Genomic DNA, 26,140 nt, shown 5'->3' on the forward strand with positions numbered 1-26,140 from the left:
CATTTTAAAATGTCCTCCTGGTTGCCGGGGGAAGCTTGAACACATTGTACAACAGCTGAAGCTTTACCATGTAAAAGTTACAGGGGTAATGAGAAGACACTTCCCGATATATTATTGAGAAAAAAAAAATCTCACTATATTTTCATCCATCTTCTAATTTTTCAGCATGAAGTACGACCTACAAAATATCTTGGCGCAACAATGCACCCAAAATACATCGAACTGCTCCAATACACAATGCAGCCGTGGAGTTTGGCCTAACAAAGCAAAGCCTGGTGCTAAGAGCAGTTCTTCCGCTGTTTATCTCCACGGGGAGAGCTGCTCCCCGCTGATACCCCCAGATCAGGAAATGTTCCAGGCATCAGTAAGCATCGACCCATTTTTCAGCAGCACACGGGAAAACCTGATTCAGGAAAATCAAAGTTGCCGAGGGGCTGGTGCCAGGCAGTCGCCAGGCCTTCGCTTTTGCTGCCCTGACGCAGAGGACGCAGCAGGCTTGTTTGCTGGGCGCCTGTTTGCCCAGCCATACGGGGTACACACACGCCAAAAAACCTTTGAGGGACCATGAGCAGCTGTAGGTGGTGGATGGCCGCTGGTGGGATCTGGGAGAGGCGAGGGAGAAGGGAAATTGGGGTGACGAGGGGAAAGGAGGGGATGGGATCCCAGCCTGCAGATAGGGACATGAGACCCTAAGGTGCGGGAGGGCAAGGCACAGGGAGACGGGACTCGGCTACGGGGGGCTGGAGGGACCCCCGTCTGAGGGAGAGCGGGTGGGTTGGTTGGGGGGGGGGGGGTCTGTGGGGCTGGCCAGTTTGGGGAGCAGAGGGGCCGGGCATGCACTCGCCCCTTGCCGGGCCAGCGTGGAGAGCGGGGAGCGGAGCCGGTGCATCCCCACACCTCGGCTTCTCCCCCGCCGCCTCGCGCTGCGCCGCGCTGCGCTGGGCGGGGGTCGCGGCGGTGCGGGGGGCGGCGGTGCCCGCGGCGGGCGGCTGGTGGCGGGGGCGGGCGGAGGCGGGCGCCCCGCGGGCTGCGGGGCGGGGGAGGAGGAGCGGCGGCCGCCGGAGGATGGGAGCGAGCGGCGGAGCCGGGGAGCGGCGCGGGGGCAAGGCCGGGAGCGCGGCGGCGGGCGCCGCGGCATCGCCCGCGTAGGGCGGCGCGGGAGCCGGGCGGCGCCGCGGCCATGGAGCGGGCGAGCCCGGCGGCGGGGAAGCTGAACGCCGGCGGCCGCGGGGCGGGCGATGGGCACGGCCCCGCGGCGGGCGCCCAGCCGCGGGCGGCGGCGGCGGGCATCGCGGAGCCGGGCGAGCTCATCGGGCGGGCGCTGGATTTCAAGAGCGAAGGGGCGCAGTGCTACAAGGACAAGAAATTCCGGGAGGCCATCGGCAAGTACCACCGCGCCCTGCTGGAGCTCAAGGCGCTGCTGCTGCTGCTGAGCCAGGAGCCGCCCGGGCAGCGCCCTCCCGCCGCCGCCGCCGCCGCCGCCGGGCTCAGCGAGGAGCAGCGGCAGGCGGTGGAAGCCATCGAGGTTGACTGCTACAACAGCCTGGCAGGTCAGCGGGGCCGCGGGGCGTGAGGCGGCGGGGTCCCCCCCACCTTCGCCGCGCACACCTCCCTTCCCCTCCGCAAAATAGCGCTGCCTCACTCCTCTGCCCATTTCATCTCCTTTCCTTCCGTGGTCTTCCATTTTCATTTTTGTTCTCGCGTTTGGCACAGAAGTGCTGCCGGTGTACGGCTCGGTGCCCGGCCGCACCGGGTAGCGCTGGGGAGGGGGCGCACGGCCAGGCCGCTCCTGGCGCCGGGGCTCGTCTCCAGCCCCGCGGCCCCCCGGCCCTTCCCCGGGGCTGCTCCGGCTGCCACCGATTAATCCCCGTGTCCTCTTCCCCTGCGAGACAGGTGATGAGGCAGCGGTGCCTACGTGGGATGCTCCGACTTAGAGAAATTGTGGCTCGAGAACTGGCCAAGATTGCATGCTGCGCTTTTCCCTCAGTCCGAGATGTCCTTCAGTCCCTTCACCATAGCTCCAGTTCTGGTGACTGTAATTAACAATATTACGGGGAGGGAGAGACTCCTTCTACCACATTTGATGGAAGGGAGGGGAAGGGTTTGGGCGCTGCTGCGGTAGCTCCAAATAGTACTAGATATAAAAAGAATTTTTTGGCCTCTTAGCAATGAAAGTTGAAAGCAAATATAGTCGTGGCTTTTCGCTAGCCGCCAGTCACCACTGTGGTCAGTAGACATTTGATCATCACTCCCTTTGCTCCCTGCCATCCATTTGGAAGTGCTGCAGGAAGATGGAGGGGAGGGGTGGAGGGGTTTAACTACTTTGCAGTCTGATTCTGAAGTCCTTACAGAGACAGAACTCCTGTTGACTTCAAGGAGCTTTACCCAAGCACAAACTGCAGGCTCAGAGGTTATTTTTGGTCCCTAGCAGCGCGTGGATTTTTTTCTTTCCAAGCCCGATAGCATCTCTAAACCAAAAACTTGTGCCGAGGCACGTACAGGGACGTGAGTGTTCACAACCTGAACAAGGTGCACAAAATGACATTAATAAAGCTCTGCTGTTTTCCAGAAGGATGAAGGGTCACTCGTTACCCTTTATGTTCTTGCAGGGAAAAATGGCGAAAATCGGGACCCTAGTGTGTCACCTGTCACCATCACTTGGCTTTTGGCTTTCTAGACAGAGTTGGTTAGCTTTGTTTCCTGTTGTCTAGTGCTAAAAAGATGCGGAATAAAGCAAATGGTTTGAAACACCAAGCCAGAATCTTATCTTGTCTTAAATCCATGCCAATCTGTTTTACTCTGTATGCCTTTTGGGATGTAACGGGGGCACAATTTAGCCCCCTTTCATCATGTTTTCAAATACTCTTTCTTCAAAAGCCTGTTGAAATTGCACAGGAGAGGCAGGTGAGATTCCAGAGCGATACCATAATTGCACGGCTGTAATTTTGGCTCTCTCCAAATTTCTGTTCACAGGTTTATGAAAATCCATTGTATTTGGCAAGGATCATTTAGATTGGCAGGGTTATACAAAGAGCCCATAATACTCTGAGCAGTATAGCTTGGCGAGTTCCTGGTTTGAAAAAGTACTCACACGAAATCTCTCTGCTACATACAAATGAGGCGTGGTAGGTAGAAGGTAAATGAAGTGGGAGGGAGGGATGTGATTTCCTTCTGTGGCGCGGTCTGCTGAGTGCACAAGTTCCACTTGCTAGAAATGTGCCCGCTCCTGCTGATGGAGTTGTCCTGTGTAATGGTCATTGTCCACCACATTTATTTACTGTTTCGGGTTTTTGCAGGGAATTTTTTTCACCGTTGGTTGTATTTGATCTTGTCAGCAGTAGCGATCAGACAGCGTGAGAAACGTGCTCCATCTTTAACCTAGATTTGAACAGATTTTTTTCCTAAATTTAACCAGTGTGAACACAGGAGGAGATGAGTATAATTAACCCTGGAGTTGCAAGCAGTGCTTTTCCTGGGATAACCTCACAGCAGGTCAAGGTGTCATTTTGCACAGCCGGTTGTCACATGTTTTCGGTAGATGGCACGCACAGAGCAGGAACAGCATTTGTCTTGGAAATGCATAGCTTCGTGTGTGTCTGCTGGGCTGTCTGTGAGCAATTTAAAAGAAATGCCCTGCATGTTGGAGAAGGAAATGTGCAGTTAAACTGGAATTGCAGCGTTGCTACTCCTAGCCCGGTCCCAGAGCTCCCATTCTAGCAGGAGGATCTGTGAATTCGTGTCTGAAGGGAAAGGAAGAGGGAGGAGAGACTTTCCCCAGAACTGTCATAATAATTAGTATACCTTCCTAATAGCAACTTCAAGAGGTGCAGCAGTGGGACTTTATTTTCTAAATGTGGTGCAGCAGAAGCCACCGGTTTCTTTACACGTTGGGCTCTAGCAGAGGCGCCGGTGCATACTGTTAGAGTTGAAGTCAGTGTTATTCGACATGGGGAGGAGAGGAGATGCAGGGAGTTTTGCTTCTGAGCGCTGAATGGGTGTCTAGAGCCATTTTTTAAGATAAATAAATCTGCATAGTGCAGACAGCATAGCAGCAGTACATCTTAATTCTAGGGAAGGCAGGTTTTCACATAGCTCTGATTTATACCCAGTAGCATTAGCAGCTGTCATCTGAGTGTCCTTATTATCAAGTTCTTTTAGCACCTCCGCTTACTCTCTAAGCTTAGCATTTAAGAAGCCCACCTTGCTTTTGCACTGTCATTTTTCCTGTGGCCACCACACATCCACCTGTCAGAGATGTTTTGCATCACAAATATAGATGCACGCACACACAATTACTTGTTTAGATGCAGCACACCAGTCGGAGAGCATCATCTATAGATAAAAACGCCCTTAGCCAAATAAGCAGGTGAGAAATACACACCTAAAGGGGATTTGGAGCAATCTTATGGGTGAAGGCTGGGGCTGGTTGGTTGGTTTTTTTTTTAATCCAACTGATTACATGAGTAAGAACATGTGGGCAAACACTAAACTGTAGTCAGTGCCTGTATTGCCTTGCAGAATGTAAATTTAGGCACAAACGTGCACGCAGCTTCTGGTTTAGCTCAGCTTCTTTTGTAGAGCACCTTCAACAGACAATTCCTGCACTGCGAGGTGGGGCGGCCAACTCTTGTATTCAGTCAGAGCCCCACAATATTCAGTGTGTTTTCTAAAGTTCTCTGTTATGGAGCTGTGTGGCACCCCCACAACCTAAACTATTTAGCCTGTTTCAAAGGATCCCAAATCTGCTGGGTTTTAAATTCTTGTGATTTTTTTTTTTTTTAATAGTTTAAATCAGCCTAGGATTTTCACCACTTGCCATTGGCAGCACTGCTCACATTTCTTTCACTAAGCTACTAGCTGGGCTTCAGTTTACATTCCAAGAGTTGTGCCTTAAAGGGACTCCCCCTCACATCTGCAAAATCCAGTGCTGCCGCGTTCTTACACGAGCCTGCCGATACCCTGCATTTTACCGCAAGTCTCTCTGATAAATGTCACCAGATGCAAGAGCAGCAGCGTGGTCGAGGCTCCCAGAAGTTGCTGGGGTAGGCAAAGAAAAAGCCTACCAACAGCGTAGAGCCTCGCAGAATGAATGCAGGGCTGTAAGGCAAACAGTCCTTTCTTTATGGCTCACTGACGGTCTCTGACCTTGAGGAAGTCACTTGACCTCCTTTTGCCTCTCTCAGCCCTATTGAAAAATAAAGAACAGCGACCATGGTCTCGTCCTGACGATGCATTCAGCTGAGTTTCCCCCAACTCAGTGGTTTGTGTTCTTTTTAAAAAAGATGAATGTGTGAAGAATGTCTGCGGAAAAGCAAACTGGCCAAATATCCCTCGGGTCGCGTCTCCTTTCCACTCCTATGGCATCTTCCATCTAGAAGAAGGTTAAATGCTTTATGTACTGCATGCAGGTAGGGATCATTTACCTACTACAGATGCAACCATTACTCTCATTAAATGCAATGATCACTTTATTGCAGTATTACTGCCTAAAAGTTTACAGGATCAAAAGGACTATGTCTGCTCTGCAGAAACAAGTCCTAGTCGTTCCAAAGCAGCAGAATGCTAAGGGTAAGCATAGTTTTAAGCTGTTCTGGTGAGGGAATGTTGCGGTGCGATAAGCAAACCTTTGTTGGTTTTCCTAAGCACGCAGAAATGCTAGAGCTAATCCTGGCAGGAGCAACGGAACCAGAGAGAGAACTGGGGACGAGGAGTGGCGGATCTGGGGGATCTGGGTTTCTAATCCTTCCTCTCTGCGCTACCCAGTTGTATTATCTTCACCAAATCTTCTCATTCTTCAAACCCCAGTTTATCCTTCTGCGTTTATGACCTCCTGGGAGTACAGGAAGACTTCGTTAATTACGTGAATGTAAATTAAGTGTAATGCATTTATATACCTGTTCAGGTATGTTTAGTTTAGTCTAGGAGTTTGACCTCCTACACTGGCAGAAAGGTGCACTGGTACCATTCATGACTATGCGAAGGTCGTAGCTGCAGTCCCACAGGACGTGGCACTTCCACAGCGTAGGAACCTCCTGGCACCCTCAGGCTCCAGACCAGGGTGTGGGTACTACCCCCAACCATCACCACTTGCACAGACAGTGGTGAGTAGTCCCACTGAGAAATCCGAGTAAAAATACTTGTAATACTTACAATACCTAATCCAAGTAAAAATATAAGTAAACATGAGAAAAGCTGGTAAAACTTGTCTCCACTGACCACCCACTAGGGCTCCTCACAAGGAGTCTCTGCTAAAATCCATCCCAGTATACAGCCGTTAACAAGTACAGACGCTACCAGGACACATGGTGCTGTGGGTGTTAAAGCAGTCTTGGATTGTTGCTTGATGTGAAGCTTTTTTTTTTGTGTGTGCTGCATCAACAAAAACCACCCTCTGTAAGGATGCCACGCGATGGGAAAGAGAGACAGCAGCAAACAGAGCAGGATGTGGTCTGCACTTTCACTGATTGAGGTGGGAGTTTCCCGACACTCTTGGTTTGCGTACATCTACCCAGCCAGAGTGCATGGGAATATCTTGTTTTACAGGCCTGATGCAATTACTGCTCCAGGTAGGTGCATTTGTAGCAGAGAATAAACACAGATGACTATGTGTGGTTTTTTAGTGATAGGCCCAAACCCGGACATGTTTTTAAGAAAGAAGTGGGATTTGAAGCCATTGTCATGAATTACTCTTTAGAAATACTCTGTATTTAGCTATTCCCTTTCATTTTGGAGGACAAAATTCTCCCTGTTCAGGGAGGAGTTTCTTGTGCATTGAGAGGATGGAATGTAAATACATCCAGATGCTGGCGGGGCAGGAGGGAGGAAGAGAAAGGATGGGCAGCTGCCTCCAAGCATGGTTTAAGTGATACATGTCTGACAGCATCTCTCTTGCTGAGACAGGAGATGCATTTTCCTCTCTATATGTCACTATTCTTCCCAAGCCTTTTCAAAATTTCAAGGTCTGGTGGAGTTTTTTTGCAGCCACTTCACCTTGAGAACACCGTATGTTTTCTGAGAGTTCTGGAGTAGCATGTCCTGCCAGCTTTACTCTACCCTCTTCTGAAATACTGTCCTGGAGTTTCCTCCAGCAAAAGTCCCTCAGTGAGTCACAGCCTCTTACACCTCCACAGGTTTCCATCAGTTCTGTGCTGAAGATGGTTCAGTTAGTTCAATAAAACCCAGAACAACCCAAAATCAAAGCTGGTTCCCAGTCTATTGCTAAATACACCCATGGGCTCCATGGTTACCTCCTTTTCTGGGAGCTGGGCCACCTGTGCATGGTTCAGCAGGTGGAGCATCCTTCTCTCCCTCCTGTTCACTTAGGCTCAGACCCAGAAATTTCTAACCCAACTCCAGACCTGTTTCTCCAGCCTTTCTGCTAGAACTGCTTATCAGTTCAGCAGCACAGCCCCAGTTCCTCACCAGTGTCCTCTGAGCAGTGCAACTGATGCCTCAAGAATGGAGGGTCATCGGATGCTTTCACAATAGGATTTTAGGATGAGATCTAATGCACACCTGATAAAGGAGGTTGCTGTGAGGAAAGGAACAGTAAGAGTAAACAGTCTTATAAATAAATAAAAATAAATAAAAGGGGAGGTCTAAATATTGCCAGGTCCCAGTTTCTTGATATTGTGGCATCTCACAGAAAATAACACACAAAGGAGTGTGAAACTGAGGGAACAAAATGAAGAAAGGGAGAAAATACATAATGAAGTTTTGAGAAAATTTGCTGGCTATTTATTTTCTTCTTTGTTCTCACATTTCATGGATGAGAAACTGATACAGAAGGAAGACAACTGTTTATTAATCTTGTTTTCAGCTCACTCAGGCGACCATACCAGTGACTAATACTGAGGGTTAAAAAATGCTTTGAAAAAGAGTCAATATTAACTATCATTAACTAGGAAGTTGTTACTAATGGCTGCTCAGGAATCTGTCTCGTTTTGTTCATTCCTACGCTGCATCTTGGATGGGAAACAGTAAGCTTAGGACATTGATCGATGAATGCAGGTAAATCTTGTGGTGGCATGGAGCGTTGCTATTCTGCTCTCTTTAACAAAGGTTGTAGAGTCAGTGCGGTTTCTGGAAGCTTTGCTGGAATTGCTGAAGGTGGCTTCAGCTGGGGCACGCTCACTTGTCTGAGGCTGGGAAGGGGTGGTAGGACACTGTAGCTTGCCCTGTTCTTGCACGCTTGCCTGGGTATTGGCAGCCATTGGAGGTGGCATTGGAGTGGAAAGTCTGTCTCAGTATAGCCGTTCGGAGTTTAGGACGCTGCTAGAAACAATACTGAGACAATTCATAGGAATGAATTAGGCACAGTCACGTTTTCTCTCTGTGATAACCCATGGCAGAAGCGACAGCTGCGAGCAATGATCTTTAGCTGTCATAGCTTGACATGCCAGAGCTCATCTGTTACTATCCATAGGCAATAGCTAATGTCATGATCTTTACTTCAAAATCCACTCCGTTCTCCCCACTCTCCAAAATTCTTGACATGCCATCGCCCTGAGGCTCATAGGCTGGATAGCACCATCTGGTTCTCCTTGGCTTTGTCCTGTGCACCCAATTCTCCCATCACGTTTCTCAGCTCAGGACTCAGGGCTGCTTACACGGTCTGTGCCTTTCCCCCTTTGAATTCCTCTACCCACTCTCCGAGTTGCAATGCAGCCATGTCGGACTTTTTGACCTCCCCGGCAAAGTTTTGTCCCTTTCCAGGCTTCCCCCATCCCTGTTCTGCCAGTGAGGTGCTCTCATCCCCTTTGTTCCCATACTCTGCCCCACAGCACCTTGGTGCATCTCATTCCTTTGAGCTGATTTTGCCTGTGGTATATGAGTTTGGGCTGGACCTTCTTTCCCTTCCTGGCTCTCCTCGAGGCCCATCTCTGCTGTGACACCTACAGGAAGCCCGTCATTTGGCGCTGGTTACGTGTTTATGTATAACAAGGAGGAGAACCTCTACACAACAGTGTGTACATGTGCAAGCATGTGACTGTATTCCATATCTTCACAACCTTTCTCATTCACCTTTATAGATTACCAACTCTTCTGATCTGGGGAATGAATTTTAACACACGCTTGTCCTGTGTAACTGTGATCACAACTTTGCCTGTCAGAGCAGCATGTCCTCATCTTTAAAGCCCTAGGTGGTGTAAATAACCCCCCCAGAATGGTTCTGCCACAGCCTCCCAACAGGAGTCAGGGGAAAAAAGCAGTCTCATGCTGTTTGCAACTCTAGCGGTTGTGGATCTGTTTGCCAAAGAACCCAGAGTTGCCTGACAAGTCCTGTGTCCTGAGCTCCTGACTTCATCATGACATCTCAGTCCTGTTCACTCATATGAACCATCAACAAGGCAAGAACTGCAGCTCTGTACATGTCCCTAGGTGGAGAACAACCATCCTTATGTTGTTGCATAAGCCTTTCAGCATGCAGGACACCGATCGTTGGTTGCAAGGCTACAGCATTTTTCCTTCTCCAATACATCCACATTTGACAAGTCAAATCCCTGCCTTGTCAGGGAACAAGCGAATACTTTTCTAGCCACTGTTCAGTATTCCTTTTCTTTCTTTAGTTGGAGCACTGCCCATTGCATTTACTTGCTGCCAGTTTAGGGGGCTGTCATGTAGATTGTTCTGCATCGATGGCAAGAGCAACTCCTTTCATATCAGAGTGGCAGGCAGCAAAACTCTGCTAATCTAGCCATCGATCCAGGTGCCTGGGAGCTGCTGGAAAGGAGCAGCTGGGTCAGCCAGCAAAGAGCCACCAAACTAGCGTTCCTCAAATTTTGATTCCAAAGCTCCTGTGATGCCCTGATTACAACTGTCAGTTTTCACACCTCTGGAGGTAGCCTGGACTGGCCACATCAGGGACATCTAAACAGCTCATGCCCTACTTGAGGAAACTCAGTTGAGGTACCTACCTTGCTGTAAGTCACCCTATTCCGTAAAGCAAGAGGGTTCAGGGCCCTCTTGGTAGAACCTGATCAGGCAGTGGTAGAAATTTGCTACCTGCCTGGTGCACCTGTAAGGCTTAGCCTGACATGCAAAGACTGATTTCAGGTCAGCCCAGTTGGATGCTGCTTATCTTAGGTCTTTTCCAACTGGAAAGACTTAGCTCTTGACTCCAGGCAGCAGAGCTGTTTACTGCTATCTGAAGCAGATGGAGGGGAGAATACAAAACAAGCAGTGGGGTATCTTTGTCTTCCACATTCCTCAGTGTAATGTGTGGGAGAGGAAATTTACTCCTGGAAGCAAATTAAAAGCAGAGGAAGCGTCTGGGACTTGAAAATTTATGTCAGACCTTTAGTGCTTCCTTTGGCTATTCCTGGTCTGATGTGTCTAACAAATGGCTACGTCCGGTGTGTTGTGCTATCCCTACAGTCACCATCTAATCCACAAATTCACCCTGATATGAAAAGCATCTTTATGATATAAAGAATGATCTCTCAACCAACTGTAGGGAAGAATCTGTGAGAATTCACGTTCCTCTGCTCCACTCCTGCTCCCAGCGAGAAAGAGGGCAGAGGGATTTATGTTTCATCTGTACTTTCAGGGAATAAACAGGCTGTAACCTCTCCTGAGCAGGAGCTGCCCGGGGAGGTCATCATCCCACCCAGCTGATCTCACAGAAGCAGAACGATGAGGGAAGGAGTCTGTTACGATGCTCTGGAAAACCATCATAAGTCAGCCCTAGCCATTGCTCTGCAAAGGCACCTTTTTTCTTGTCTAGTGCTTCAAAAAGAATCAAATCAGAATCTCCACCCCATGCCGGTAGCAATGATTCTCCCATCAAACAGTGTGGTGCAAAGTTAAGCCTCGACTCCTTTAGTCACCATATTTTTTTAATACTAGCATAATTCAAATCCTCGATTACTATCCTCTTAAATGCTTTGCAGTGGTTCATTGCTGAAGACACGGTAGTGTGTTCAAGTTGGAAGGAAACCAGAGCAGCATAACATCCTCACGTATATTGGAAATACAAAGAAAATGTATTCATTTTCTTTTATACGTTCTCTAACTACTGTGATGGAGCTCAAACTGAGGCAGCTCAGGAGCTTTGCTCATGGGGGAAGGGGGTAAATTAAATTAATAGATTAATACAAAATAATTTTTAAAACCCAGGGCTGATTAACTTGGAGTACAGTGCCAGAAGGCATCATGGAGTTAAAGAACCTAATAAAGTTAGAAAAGAAGGCTTAGACACATAACTAATCAGAACATTCACTGCTGTATTAGATAGGATAAAAACTGTAAAGCAAATATTACATTTTCATGCTTGAGAACCATTGCTGACTGGTTTGGATTTATGAATAAACTTCTCTGAGATTTTCATTTCCATGTCCACAGCCATGTCACGTAAATGACTCAGTCATCCTGTGATCAGCTAGCATATTCACATCCTTTTCCTCCTTGGTTGTTTCCAGCTCATGGGCTCACAAATGCTACCAGAAATTTCTATTAGTCCCAAAGAGCATGGTCTTAAATTTTGTATTACCAACTTCCATTCCAAATAAATTTACTGCTCTCCACCAGGTCTTGTAGTTCTCTTTATGTGACATTGTCAGTCCTCATCCCTTTTGACAGTACCTTCCAACTTCACGCTGTCAGTAGGGCACTCCTACTTTTACATCAGTGGCATTAACAAAAACACTAAACAATCTCAATTCTGAAATTAATTCCTGAGGTATTCTACTGGTGATCTCTATTTACAGACCAATATGCTTGTCAACAGAACCCATGTCAGCTTCTTTAGTCGCCAAATAATTCTTATACTATATCTTCACCTTCCCTAGCTTAACCAAAAAGGCACAGTCAAGACAGAGAATTGTATTATTGGCCTGATTTGGTACAGTGATTCCGGTGTTCCTGAACAAACTCTCTATTTGGGGTGGAAGTTACCCTCCACATGCTCCAAATCAGACACACACTCCTACCTCATTCCTCCACTGCCAGCATTGCATCATACAGATGCGGTTTATGAAGGGTTTGGGAATGCTGAAGCACTTTGCCACAGCTTATATTAAAGAGAAGACATCTTATTAGAGGGCTGGTTTATATGCTCCTGCACAGTTCAAACCCTGACTTTTTCAAGCAAATAATATACTGAATCATCCCTTTGGTCTTTAGCTTATTTGTTTTCAGCCTGATTTCCAAAGGAAATGAGTCATAAGCAAGTATGTTTTCTGTGGTCTGCCTGTCAGTCCCCTCTCAATAACTTTCAAACCTGTTGACCAGCTAGATTCCATGGAGAGATAGATGTCTCAATGGTACTAAGCTTATGCGGTGTAAATGGAGAGCAGGGAAGTGGCAAGCACGCTAGAGGCCCGACTACATGAAAAGGTGATGCTTAAGCTCACTTTACATCGTCTATCAAAGCTCAGCCAGGTGACAGAGCCTGACACAGCCAGGGTTAGTTGGCTCTGTTGCTGACAAACCACTCTTCTCTGTAAGTTTGTTTAGTGCATTTTTAAGGAAAATAAGGTTTTGGGAGCTTTGATTTACACCCCTCTCTCTTCAGTTAGTTAGAAAACAGTTGACTCGGGCATCCTCTGCCTCTTTGATTCTGTCAGTTGTTCTCCTCTCCATCCCTCCCACAGAGACCATAAAGGTTTCTCTCTGTTTCAAAACATCATTAAAATGGAAAGGCTTTGGGCTACACTGGACCTGGACAGAACACATGAACAGGTTATTATTTTAATGAAGGAAATGTTCCTCCCCATTTGACCTCTCCATCTTGCCAGATGAATCTTTTCAGCTAGGGAGAGTTCAAGGAAAAACCAAAAGCATTTCAGTCCCTATCAATTATACATGGCATGAACACAGAAGGAGGTGGCCTCAGAGACAGCCTGCTCTCCACCCCTCAGCAGGCTCTGCAATAGTCAGCTCTTCCACGTGTCCTGGGAGGTGAACTGTGAGCCACCACAGGACACAGCACACAGATGTTCCGCAGCCGCGTCATCCTGCCCTGTTTGTGGTACAGGATAAAGTGCTAACTTTCATCCCAAATTGAACATGCTGCAGTAAGCCAGGCTTGAGGCAATCACGGCATGCACAACTGTCAGGGACCTCATTTGAGAGCCTTCAAGCTGTTCCAGCTGCATTTCGTAGTACTGCTGTCAGCTGTTTGAACCGCTATGAGCAAAGGATGCTTTACCCTTCAGTGGAGAAGGCAGCTTGAGATCCATCACTTCCTCCAAAGCATCTCCCTACTTAAAGAAATCTCCTCCTTGTCTCAGGTTTAAAAAAAATAATTAAAAAAAAATCTTTCCATTAAGACCTTAATTTTGCTGTGTAGTATGCTCTGGTAACAATCATAAAATATTTGATAGCACTTGTTAGAGTTGGACTGCTGTTGAACTCCAGGCACTTACCAGATGGTTGTCACCATCTGATGTTGCTGATCAGTACAATTCTGTGTCCTTTTTCCTTGTGAAAATGGCTCAACAGACCATATTCTTCCAGTGGGTGTCAACAGCAACAGAAGGCCAGAGGAGGAAAGGGTACGGTGTAGAGAAGGTGCCACAGTGAGAGAATAAAGCAGCACAAGGTGAACAAAAGCAAACAGCAAGGAAGGGGCGGTGGAATAAATAGCAACTGCAACAGTAGATCTGAAGGCCAAACATATCGAAAGTCATATTGACTGGACTAGATGAGTATTGATTTTAAAAGGTAAAGACAGGTCAAAAGTTAGTAGAGAAATATAAAGTCAGAGAGGAGGAAACCTCCAGGGGATTTAACCTGGCAGATCAACAATAACAGTCTTGGCAAAAACAAACAGAAGGGACTTCCATCTCTTCTAACGTGGCTGCAGGAGGAGCTAGTATTTATGGATATTACAGAATCAAAATGATCTAGTAGTTAAAAGCTGACTGAAGCTCTTGCTCTACCAGTGCTTTGCTAGGACTTTGCTCCTACCTCTCCTGGCTGGGAAAATCAAAGGCATGGAGATTAGAAGATGCAATATGAAGATCATCTCCACCTTAAGCTCTTTATTTTGGTAGAATAAAGATTTGCTGGTACATAGCTGGGGGGCAGATTTTGGCTTCAGAAAACAATTCTTGTTTCCTCAACACCTAGGTTTTAACTACTTCTTTAATATCACTGTAGCTAAGAATTTTCAGTAACCATCTGGTTTTGATTTGAGGGACCAGTAACTAAAGGAACTGGTAGGTCCAAATACTCTTTCAAAACAGGAGCTATGGGGATCAGATTAAAAGTTTGCTGAAATTCCTTGCTTCTCAAAGCTTTGGCCCTTTGAAGGAAAATTGCAGTATTATATCACTGGATTTGTGACAAAAAAAGCGTAAATCACCACAAACTTGCCTTAAAGTAGCTTAAGAATCATTTAGAAATAGTGAACACTTAGGAAGTGTCTTGAAAATTAGGAAATTCTCAAACAGGGGAACATAAACACACAGCAAAGTGAGAAATCATTCATGCCTGCTCTGACTTAAGTGCTTACATATTCACGTCTGGCTAGGATGTTGCTCTGAGATCCTCCAACAGGACCTTCTGATAGGAATTAGCACTAAATGGCAGCTGTCAAGGAGACCTGAGGATCATTCACACTCTGAGCGTTACAGCACAAGCAATAATGGGACTGCAGTGCTGAACAGCAATTCAAGAGTCTTCTCTCCATACCCATGCGTGGTAAAAGGGTAGAGCTAAGACATATCCCAGGTAACGTTTGCTTAAGCACGTGTCCTTAAACACTTCCAAAGCTAGGGGCCTTCGCATCTTCCCCAAGCAGTCTCTTTCATGCTTCGCGCTCTTCACTGCTCAAAGTTCTTACTAGCAAGACTCTTCCCTGCTGAAATGTAAACTTCTTCTTACTTCCAGAGTACAAGATGACAGATTGTGTTCTGTTTAAACCCTTCTTTACATGACAGAGTAGGTTTTTTTCTTTTTACATATATGAACATTGTTAGCCTATCTTCCCCCACTGGTCTTCTTGATGGTTTAAATTCCGTCTTCTCTAGACCACTTGTTATCGTCAGGGTCCTCCTTTGGATTCTATCCACGTTTTCTTTCAAGACTGGCATCCAAAAGGAGACACAGTACTCTCACACCTTGCAAACTGCTTCTTGTCATCCATGCTCTTGTGCGTTTTTCTTCATTAACTGTCTCGCCTTGTTGACTTTAGCTGGCGATCCACTTGACTCCTCAGATCCTTTTCAGCAGAATTGCTCTCCAACCAACTGTTCCGCTGCTGTACTTACGTAGCGGGGGCTTTTCCCTGCCAAATTGTAGGACCCTTCACTTGCCCCTGTCAAATTGCATCCTTTTTTTATCTGAACACCACCAGTTTGTGGGGATCCTTTGGAATTCTACCCATATCTTCCAACATACACTAGCTCCTCGCATCTTGGTGTTCTCTGCAAATTGACAAAGGCAGCCTGCAGTCAGTCATTTAGGTCTTTATTGACAAGACCAAATATCATGGGGCCCAGGACAGATCAGTGCAGAATCCTACTTAATATTGTCTTTCACTTTGTTAACAGAGTTAAGTCTATTCATTTAGATTGTTCTCCTTTAATTTGCTTAAGAAAATGTCACTAGAATTTGTCATTTGAGGAGTGTAAAAGCCAAGATATGTAACATCTACTGTTTCTCCTTTATCTTCAAGATTGATTACCCTATCACAGACTGAAGTTAAACTGATTTGTTCTGACAGCTTACATTAGCTGTTATTTATCTCCTTGTTACCAGCCCTGTGCACTCCAAAGGATGGCAACAGGCAGAGTCCTAGGGTGGGCTGCCAGCCACAAAAACCTTGACACACAGGCTCAGCAGCTCCTTTGAGAACTGCTAGATGCTTCTTAAGGTGGATGATGGTGGAAGCTGGGGAACTGGGGTTGTTTAGCCTGGAGAAGAGGAGGCTGAGGGGAGACCTTATCGGTCTCTACAACTACCTCAAAGGAGGTTGTAGTGAGGTGGGTGTTGGTCTCTCCTCCCAAGTAACTAGCGAAAGGACAAGAGGAAGTGGTCTCAAGTTGCATCAGGGGAGGTTTAGATATTAGGAGAAATTTCTTCACTGAAAGAGCGGCCAGGCATTGGAACAGGCTGGCCAGAGAGGTGGTGGAGTTCAGAAACTGTGTAGACGTAGCACCTCGGGATGTGGTTTAGTAGACATGGTGATGTTGGGTTGACAGTTGGACTTGATGATCTTAGAGGTCTTTTCCAACCTTAAAGATTCTATGATTCTATAAGCATCAGCACACTTCAGTCACTACGACTGTCTCTTTCTCTCCTAGAAAAGCTAATTGGAACTGTGAAGTCAGGGTCTTTCTCCTGAAAGAGGTATGAAGGACGCAAGAGCAGCAGCGAACTGAAGGAGCCCGTGCTATGTATTGGAGGAAGGCATGGCAAGAAGGCAGGATGGGAAGAAGGGGAAGGCAGCTTGGAAGAGGTGGCTCTCTTTGGGCTCTCCAAACATTTGTGGATCCACACCTCATTTAGCATTAATCCCTCCCTACAGAGAGACACAACCTGTCATACAGTTTAGATTTTAATTTTCCACACATTTCCCCTCAAGCAGAAACATACGGGCATATTTAGGCCTTTTTGGTACCTGGAGAGGAATAAATGAGAGCCACCGGCTGGAAAGTTGTACTGTCATTCTGATATTCCCTTTTCATCCCATTAAGGTTGTCCGGGAACTAGGAGTCAGCTGATCAGATTATTGCCAGACATTATCAAGCTGTCTATAATTAGCTTTTTATTGGTGAGAAGCCAGAAAATCCTCTTTGTTTGCAAGCTTGGACTATAGAGAAAGAAGAGAAATATTGCATGGAAGAGATTGTTTGGAAACTGCAGATCCTAATTAGTGTCTCAGCCTAGTAGTGCAACTGCATGTGGCATTTCTCTGAAAAAAAAAAAAAAGAGATGCTTTAAACATCCTTTTTTGAGGAATGCTGGGTTGCACTCTTGAGAGGCACAGTATGCTTGGGGTTCAGAGCAGATATGGATGCTTTACCACCTCTGCTCTGTTCCCTTGGTGTAGGCTTCTTACATTCCCGCATGTTACACATCTCCTTTCAGTGCCAATCGGGATTGAAGATTTAACACAGGTTAAAACACAGGTTAAAAATTGGGCTGTGCCATCCACGTGTAGCCTGTGCAATCAGCACACTCAGAATCGGTAACTTCAGAGAAGTTTGGATAAGCATTGCAGTAGTCCAGATCTTCTTATGTTGTACATTACACTTAGAGTAGTTTAACTCCAAGGTGACTTTCAATCTAAGATAACCCTTTACATTTTCAGTGTCATCTTATGAAACACATTTTACCTGATTTATTTTAGAAGCTAATTATAATTTAAACTACTAACACATGGCTGAAATTTTCAATGTCATGTAGTAATGGTATCCCTTTTAATTCCTTCAGTGGACACTGCAAGCTCCATGTGTTTGTTGTAAACACCATTTACACAGTCTGCAGCATGCAGAGATTAATGATGCATGTATTAGTGGCATGGTTAGAAGATTGCTCTCTATTCCAAGACAAACATTTTTCCTTTTTTTTTTTTCCTCCTTTGTTATACCCCAAGAATTTTTCTTCCCAAATGCTTAAATCAAAACAGAACTTATCACTATCATGTTTCTCTTTTCTGAGGAAGAGCATCACCATGAAGGATGCCAAGCCTTCTGAAGTAACAGAAGTATGAGACTTTCCTAGTCTGCCCTGTTATTTTGAGTCTTAAAGCGATATGAGAACAAAGCTGCTTCAATGATATATAAAGGTCTTAATCAAATGTCTGAATAAAACCCTGAAGCAGTTATACCAAAGCATCAATCATATGTTTTCCAAAATAGAACCAGAGCAAGAATATACACCATCTTCCTGCAATTTAAACAGAATTTAAGTAAGCTGCTGGCTGCTATACTTAGGGCAAGATCATATCAGAAAGCAAAGTATTTTGCAGAATTTAATTGTGGTTATTTCTAGGAATGACACTGTCAATTTGTGAAAAGCACATTGAGTTCATAGTGGTTGGAGTACCTAGCACTTGCGAAGGAGTAATAGTCCACATAGGCTGTTAAACTCCAGTGGTAGAGTCAAGAACAAATACAGCAAAGAGGGAATATCCACTTCAGGTTTAAGCACTAACGGGCTTAGCTACTTCTCTCTGCTTTGCAACCAAACAAATCAATACGGGATGGCTTTTTTCAGTCTAAGAAGTGGAAAACAAAGGTCATTTGGATTCAGACCCTTTTGCATGGGTATACAAGAGTGGTTCAACCACCGGACTTACTACTAGCTCTTGCATAGGACACCTGCTCCAGTGTCCAGGGAAGATTTGCAAGGGCTAGCTTTCAGCATTGCAGGTTAGTAACCCTTGCTGAGTACGGTCAGCAGAGAAAAAGATGATTCCGAGCAGAAATGTGATTGTGGTTAAGTCATCTGCTAGAGGAGTTGCTCTCTCATGCACACCTAGGGAGACAAGCTTCCTCTGCTTGGATTTCACTGCTGTAAATGCTCCTCTTGGTCCTCAGGCTAGCTGCCCTGTGTCTGTATGTCCTTAGCACCTTGTCCCAAACTCTTTAATTCCGCTTCTCCCTCCAGACTTTACCTTCTCACTAGACCTCAACTCCCCACTCGTACACCCCTTTCGCCACCCCCACAGTTCTGTGCCTCTGTCCCCACGTGTGTTTCCACACTGCTCTCCTCCTCTTGCAAAAGCATCCGTCTCTCTGTCTTTCTGTCATAAATAAGACAACCCCTCTCACCTTGGTTTCCACTTTCTGCTCGTCTTTCTTCCTGCGACCAGTGAGCCAATAAGATAATTTTTTTGCTCTTTAAGTTTACAAATCCCTGCTTTTTCCTAGACTGGATTGTGCCCAGGGTAGACTGAATATTCAATGGATTTGAGTACCAAATTCTAACGCATCTCTATGGAGTACTATATGCACTACTCTAGTGGTTTTATTTTCAGGTTATCAGTTGGCCAGCTATAGATTACCCCAGGGATAACAGAAGGCACCTGCTTGACACAAATGATATCTGCCAGATTTCAGTTTGCAAAGCCAAACGATGAGAGGGCATGAGACAAATCTAAAGAGACAGACACCAGAAATCTTTAACAATGGGAAAAAATAAGATATGGTTCCCTAGCCTGTTTTTCAAAAATACCTGAACAGTCTTGGCTGACATTTTCCAAAAGCAGACATCAAAGGCAGACATTGCGCATGGAAAATTTTAGTCCAGAAAGTTAAAAGACCAACAAATTTATAAGCAGCTGAGTCTCCTACAGTGGAAGGCACAAGGCAATCTTAAAAATATGCAGCGCTACCAGCTTCTCTGGGTGATAGCGAACTGCAAACAAGACAGGAAATATTGTGAAATATGAACTCGCAACCCAAGATATTCCTGTAGGGCAAGGGCATTTTCATCTCCGAGAACAACAGCAAATGGAATTCCTGTTATGACTAACACAACGTGCCGAGCCCAAGGAACATGCCACGGGGTAGGGATATGCTAACGCTGTTTGCACAGTAATTTGGCTCGCTCTCCTAGGTGTTCTGTAACACGGATAGGTCTTGAGCCTTGCCTACAGCGGGAATTTAGCCACTGGTATAAACTCTGTCTGGAGGATTGTTCTGGCATGCAGATTCATCCTTTGGTGAAAATTGCCAGGTAGGCAAGGCCTTTGATACTATTGTTCAAAATCTCCATGTTAAAACCCGTACATCCTACTTCCAGGCTTAGGTCTTAGCCAAAATTAGAAGCCAAGTTCGGGCCAAACTGAGCTATTTGTATAACCTGCAGAGGTATTCACACAGGAGAGGTTTCTCTGGTAAGATGCTGAGTGAGAGCGCTTTCAGTTAAACTTCATTTTGAGGGCTCAGAAAACAGCTATAGAAGTGAGGAAAGCTGAAAATTACGGGGTTTTTTAGTAAGAGACTCCAAGCAGTTCTTTGTGCAGGCTGTCGAAGAGAAGATTGAGTGACTCGATCAGTCTCAGAGCCCCAATGCCACAGGCAAACACAGTCTTTTCAGGATAACAGAGGTGTGGCTAGTAATTGCAGCTAAACAAAATATCAGTATAGAAACATAGTGATGTTTCCTAAACAATGAAAGTAATTAACCTTTGGGAGAAAAGGACTGCGTGGATCCTTTCTTACTGGCACCTGTCAAGCCTAGGTATCTTCCTGAAAGATACTCTGGAATTCAAAATTAATTCAGGGTGCAATAAAGTAGAAACCAAAACCCTCAACTGCCAGGATTTTAGTTACAACTTCCCACCATTGCTAACTACAGCTACTGGTAAAGGTTAAAGGTGTGGATGTATTTTGGCTCTACAGGCGCTTTAAGCTTTGGTTTGCTGAGCAGGATCCCACAAATAGCTCTCACAGTACAGTTATCCAGATCTGTACTGCACCTCTCAAATTGTTCCAACTCGTTGAACTGGCTGGCATAGATTTGAGTCCACAAATTAAAACTTAGAAATTTAGGCTTAACATTCCTCTTTGGAGGAAAACCAGCCAAACTTCCTATTTCCTTGCTTAAATATCAACAGTCAGGAAGCGTGATGGACAGGGCCCTTCTACTGGGGCTAATAGCATCAACCTTCTCCCCCTCCCCACAGCATATTTCACCCAGTAGTTTCAAAACAGTTTATTTTACAGCAGATAGGGAGTCTTCATCACCATGCAACATACAAGGTTTTAAAAATTAGGAGTTACTTCTTGCTTAAGCTGACACAATAAATCAGCTGCCAAATTGAGGATGATAACCAAGTATGATGGATAACCATCACACGCTGCGGGGAAGCAGGACACCCTACGTTCTGAGCTGGAGAGATGTAGCCAGTGGATGCATGTGTTACAATGATAACGAGACCTGCGGGGAATGGGTGACTATAGGTGACAACTAGGGATGGTGTTGTGCGGGATCAAGCCCATTCGGTTTCAAGAAAGCAGGAGGAGGAGCTGGATGAACCTCTGTTCCTCAGAAGGATTCACCGGGGGCCTATTATGAACTGAGAAGGAGGGTGATGAGGTACTTGATGTGGTAAACAAACACTCCCAGAGATGTGCACGTCTGTTTAGGAAAGCAACACGTTTTCAAAACAATTCTCCCCTGACCGAATTAGGAAGTACAAGGATTCCATGCCTCTTCCATTTCTGAAAGCTGAATTGCTAACAGCCTCAGTATTTGCATTGAATCGCAGTCCATTAAGATAATTTCAGTCCACCAAGAACAGAAAGCACGCACCTCTAAATATTTAAAAGGGAGATACTCCCTCCAGGATCATTTCCATCAGCCACTTCCAATGCTGGCTCTCCAAATGGCCAACTCTTCCAGCAGAACTGTTTCCTGGACATCCATCTGCTCGCTGTGTTCGGATAAACATGCGCCTCTCCTGCTAGCCACGTGGTACTGACTTCTCTCTGCCTTGTGCGCTGTTCGTGGGGATGCCCTGCAGAATCTTTACTGGCAGTGTGAGTCACAGAAAGAACCCAGCTGGATATCTGGAAGCCCATTTGGGTTAATGAATTTGCAGGATGCGGGAGACTTTTCTTTTAAACAGATCCATGAAGCAAGTCCACTATGGAATTACTGAGTTAATATACATGAATAGACTGCCTGTCATTTTTCAGAGGAATTTCTGTGACTCCAGCTGGAAATACCAAGTAATAACTGAACAGAGAGATTGAACCCCAGCCCTGGTTGCTCTGAAAGGCAGTTTCACAGAACGTGAAAGGCCGGATCAGATTGGCAGCGTGCAGAAAGCTACTGCTGCTGCTGTACACGCTACTGGTCAGCAGATAAACAAAGCAATCCTGTTTCCAGGGCTCTGAAGCCAGCAGTAAATTTACTTTTTAATAGCTTTGAAAAATAAAGGAAAACAAGGCACAGTCATTTCAAGCTCCATTAGAAAGAGAGTGAGAAAAATCAATGTTTGACAAATAGGAAGGGACAAATTCTGGATAAGGAAATGCCGCTAAGCTTTTGGAAACATACGTGCTTTTTAACTGGCAGTCAAACAGTGAGCAACCAGATGCTTTTGAAATACCTATGCACTTTAATGGCAAGAGCTGTTGAAATATAATGAAAGTCCGTCACTAAAGCAAATGAGACAAAGCTGTCGTTAGTAATTTCTGTGTCACTCAACTAAACGTACCAACAGTGGGGCTAGTTCTGTAGTCCTTGCTCAACACATCTGTATTATCAATTCTCTACTGGTAAAAGCCTGTTTAGGATCATTGCCAGTTAGCTCTTTAAGACTGAAACATGTAGTTGGGTTAGGAACCTATTCCATCCATGTTAGTCCGAGTCTGTGATCAGTTAATTTAGGTTGGAAGGAGTCTCTGGAGGTCATCTAGCTAACCTCCTGCTCATGAAATGTAGAGCGAGCTGCAGGGGGGGTGCAGGGCTTACGTTAGGGGTGCAGGGGAAGGGAATCAAGAACTGTATCATATCCCTGACCCAGCATCATATCCTCTCAGCTGCAGGCTGCAGTTACCATGCAAAAAATGAAGTCTGGCTGCTCATTGGTGACACCTGAACTGTGACGACTTGGATTTCTAGGAGCAGTGAGTCTCCTCCTTGCCAGAGACACACTGAGTAACACCACCTGCCATGGGAAATTTCTCTCCATGCACTGGCACTTGACATTGCCAGCCTCTGAACTGATCCTTGCAGCAGCATCCTGCCTGCCTTCCCCAAATTGTGTCATTCCCAAAGTTGCAGCACCAGGTGGTCTTGTGGACAGCACAGCTTCCTTCATTTCCCCAAAGACTGTGACTGCACCGTGTCCTGTTCTTGTCAGCGTTCCTCAAACCATTCTTAACGCCCAATACACCTAATGAAGTTTAGCCCACCAGAGTAAGCACTGCAGTAAGCCATGAACAGAGTTGTAAAGCTGTCTCGAGGATCTCCCCCTTTCCTCTTTATTTTACTCCTAGTTGTGGGAAGCTCACCATGGGGATTTTTCTTCAGCTCCTTGACATTTATGCAACAATTGTCCTTCAGCACAGCGTCCTCAGCATGCTGTTTCTTCACTGTGTTTACCTTTTCCTTTAGGAATCCAGCAGAACTGACCTCTTGGGATGAACTTGTGTTGCAACACTTTGCAGAAAGCACACAGCCCGGCACATTTGTTCCCTGTGCCGCAGCTCCAGGGAACAAATGCTAGCAGCACATTCCCTTGTTGCTTCCTATAGCAAAACTCCATACAGGACCTCCTGGATAAAAGGCAATTACATACTATTTGTAAATCTGACGACCTTGGATTAAGCCAAATACAAAATCTCATTCAATTTAGTCCCTTTTTTCCTTGTTAGATGACTGTTTGACTGTCTTTTTGTACTTTCCTGAGCTCCAGCCCTCAGTCTGAGCAGTTATTTTACTACAAAAATGAAGGGGGTCACTGCCATGAGACTGTACGGCATTCCCGCTCTGCAGAGGGACAGTTACGTTCTTGCTGTCCCCGTTGTCCCTTGTCCCCCTGTCATCCCCCCCGCCCCTCCCCGGGAGCAAACACAGACCCTTCGCTTTGCAATGCTAAAAATAGAAGCAGTTGGTATTTAAATTGCGAACAATCAGGTTTGGCAAACAATCCCTATGACTGCACCCTTTCTGAATCACGGGTCTGAGTCATTTCCCTCACCTAAGCTGCTCTCTTCCTCCATGCAGATTGCAGGAGCAGGGAGAAATACGGCACTAATGTTCTCCCGTCTGTCTGTCATTCCCATCCCCTGCAGCCTGCCTGCTCCAGGCCGAGCTGGTGAATTACGAGCGAGTCAAGGAGTACTGCCTCAAAGTGCTTCAGAAAGAAGGCGAGAACTTCAAGGCACTCTATCGATCGGGAGTGGCGTTTTACCACCTGGGTGACTTCAACAAGGCCCTCTACTACCTGAAAGAGGCAAGATCCCGCCAGCCGACAGGTATGGGGGGGGGGGGGGAGCGGGGATGTGGCTTTGCATTGAGCACATCTGCATTTCTTTTCCCGAAACTTTGTCCCTGACTTGATTCCCACAGGGATGAGCGTGACTTACTGTACCCTTAGCTGCACTCCCCTTCGAGTGCTCTCTCGTAGTGCAGCGAGGTTGCAGGACCCAAAGATTAACCACTGCCGAGGCTGCAGCACAACCTGGAGGATGACTGCTGCTGGAATGCCATCTTTGTGGAGGGGATCCTGCCTCTTTCCCTCCCTAGTTTATTTTTGAAGAAGAAAGCAGGATGGGGAAGAGCGTATCCCGACCATTACGTTTTCTGACTCTGAGAACAAGCTTTTTCCACTTAGCAAAGTCAAGACACTGTCTGTAATCCCCATGCCTTCCACCATCTCAGTAAAGGGTTAGTATTTTAATTTGATCAGAGAGACAGACATTTACTCACAAAACATTCATCAAGGATGCTTCATCTTTTGCCTTGAAGTCAGCCAAGGATCTGTCATCCACGTGTCAAGACCCGACAATTCATTTTGGGACAGCAAAGAAATTATATATTCGAACAACTTGGCCTTGCCAGAACAACCACCCTTATGTTAACCTACCCAACCTCAGAACGCAGGTAGAAGGCCATAAGACAGACATAGTACTTTTATTTGTCAAAGAACCGCCTAATAGAGAGATAAAACCACACTTTTGTTTAAACCATTTCTGTTAAAAGAAAGGAATTTTGTGATAGGGAAAGAAAAATTAAAGGATCACAGGAAAGCCAAAGGGAAGGCACGTGCAAAGAAAACCCCACAGAGCAGCTCTTCCACCTGAACCTGAGAGGGAAGAGCGAGAACTGGGCATGAAACAGGAGTGGAGCTGATGTTCACTGACCTAGAGGAGGCAAGGGAGGCTGAGCAGGCCGTGCTGGGACCTCCTTCCTCTTCCACCTCCCGTAAGGGCACCCGGTCCCATCTGCCATGCTTGGCCATGGGCTCCGGGCAGTCTGACAGCACAGCTGTGCACCCCACACTCCCTGAGCACATTTGTGCTTAAAAGCTCAGTTTTGCCTATTTTAGTTTACAGCGTGCCCTTCTGCTTGCAGCCCTTGCCAGAACCAGGAAATGGAGAAGCCTAGGCAAGAGCAAAAATAGTCGGTGGAAAATAAGAAGTTATCTTAACCTTGAGGTTCTGACTAGGCTCAGATGTAAAAAAAATCCTTTTAGCTGAATCACTTTTTGCTTCTTTTTTAAAAAATACATATTTTTGTGCCCCCCCCCCCCCCCAGTGATACTATTTATTTGGTATCCTTCATTGCTTCTTGAAATAAATACTAATTTATTCAACAGCAACAGCTTCAAATACCACAGCTTGCTGCAAAAACATACTAGAAAGTGTCCCCAAAGGCCCTTAATGTATATAAAATCCAGTTCTGGCCTTCAGCACTGCATCAGAGACTCTTCCCTGTTAATGTTAGGCCATTCAAGGCCATTGTTCCACTGTATTATTTATGATTATGGAAAACTTGAAGGGTATTCAGGGGGAAAGAAGTGAATACATACAATAAGGAAGGATGCGGCAGTTAAAACAGCAGTAGGAATCAGGTAACACTATTAAGAATTATTATGCTACCTGGAATAAGTCAGTGTCTCCATCTGCAAAATGTGATTGTTTTCCTTTATCTGAGGTTGCACTAGGCTCACTGGTAAAAGCACTCGGTTATTATTACAGTCATGTTCTGGGTGTCCTTTTTTTTTCTAATAAGGAATGTTTTTGGCAGAAATCACTGGCAGTTACTCTCTTTGGGGGAGATTTTAAATCATAAAGAGGAATTAGCTAGCAAAGGGTTTTACTGTTCTAAAGGGCTGTCGGCACAGCAAATCCCTCATGGCTATTTACTGTCTGTCAAGGGTGAAGGTTGGGCTTGGCCTGATATCTTATGCTATCTCCAAACAAAAAAATCACAAAAGCAGATGGAAATAACACAAGATAATTGTATACCTCCCCTTACTAAGGGAGAGGGAAGCCACTGTTGAGTTGTGCAAAGTGTACGTACAGCCCTCCATGAACTCTGTGTCCAGAGGCTGGTGCAGCATGGGCAGCCAAACACACACCTTAGCTTCAAGCCTTGTTCAGCTCTTTCCCACCAGTGGAGCCACATCGTTGGGGGAGGTACAGACTGGGAGCGGGACCAGACCATCAGCTGGCCTGGTAATATCAAACCCCCATGATTAGCCTCTGCTGGCCCTGTGCTGAAA

At 45.9% G+C, this 26,140-nt stretch overlaps 1 protein-coding gene across 1 annotated transcript in view; it reads left to right on the forward strand.

Moving 5' to 3' along the window:
- Window positions 1-1,045: 1,045 nt before the first annotated feature.
- TTC9 (tetratricopeptide repeat domain 9) overlaps window positions 1,046-26,140 on the forward strand; it is a 28,980-nt gene continuing 3,885 nt past the window's right edge. The window contains exons 1-2 of the mRNA XM_075754251.1: window positions 1,046-1,550; window positions 23,706-23,888. Of these exons, the coding sequence (XP_075610366.1) occupies window positions 1,181-1,550; window positions 23,706-23,888 (553 nt within the window). The 5' untranslated portion in view covers window positions 1,046-1,180. The remainder of the gene's footprint in view (window positions 1,551-23,705; window positions 23,889-26,140) is intronic.

The sequence above is a fragment of the Balearica regulorum genome, chromosome 5, assembly GCF_011004875.1.
Source record: "Balearica regulorum gibbericeps isolate bBalReg1 chromosome 5, bBalReg1.pri, whole genome shotgun sequence".
Classification (NCBI taxonomy): Eukaryota; Metazoa; Chordata; class Aves; order Gruiformes; family Gruidae; genus Balearica; species Balearica regulorum.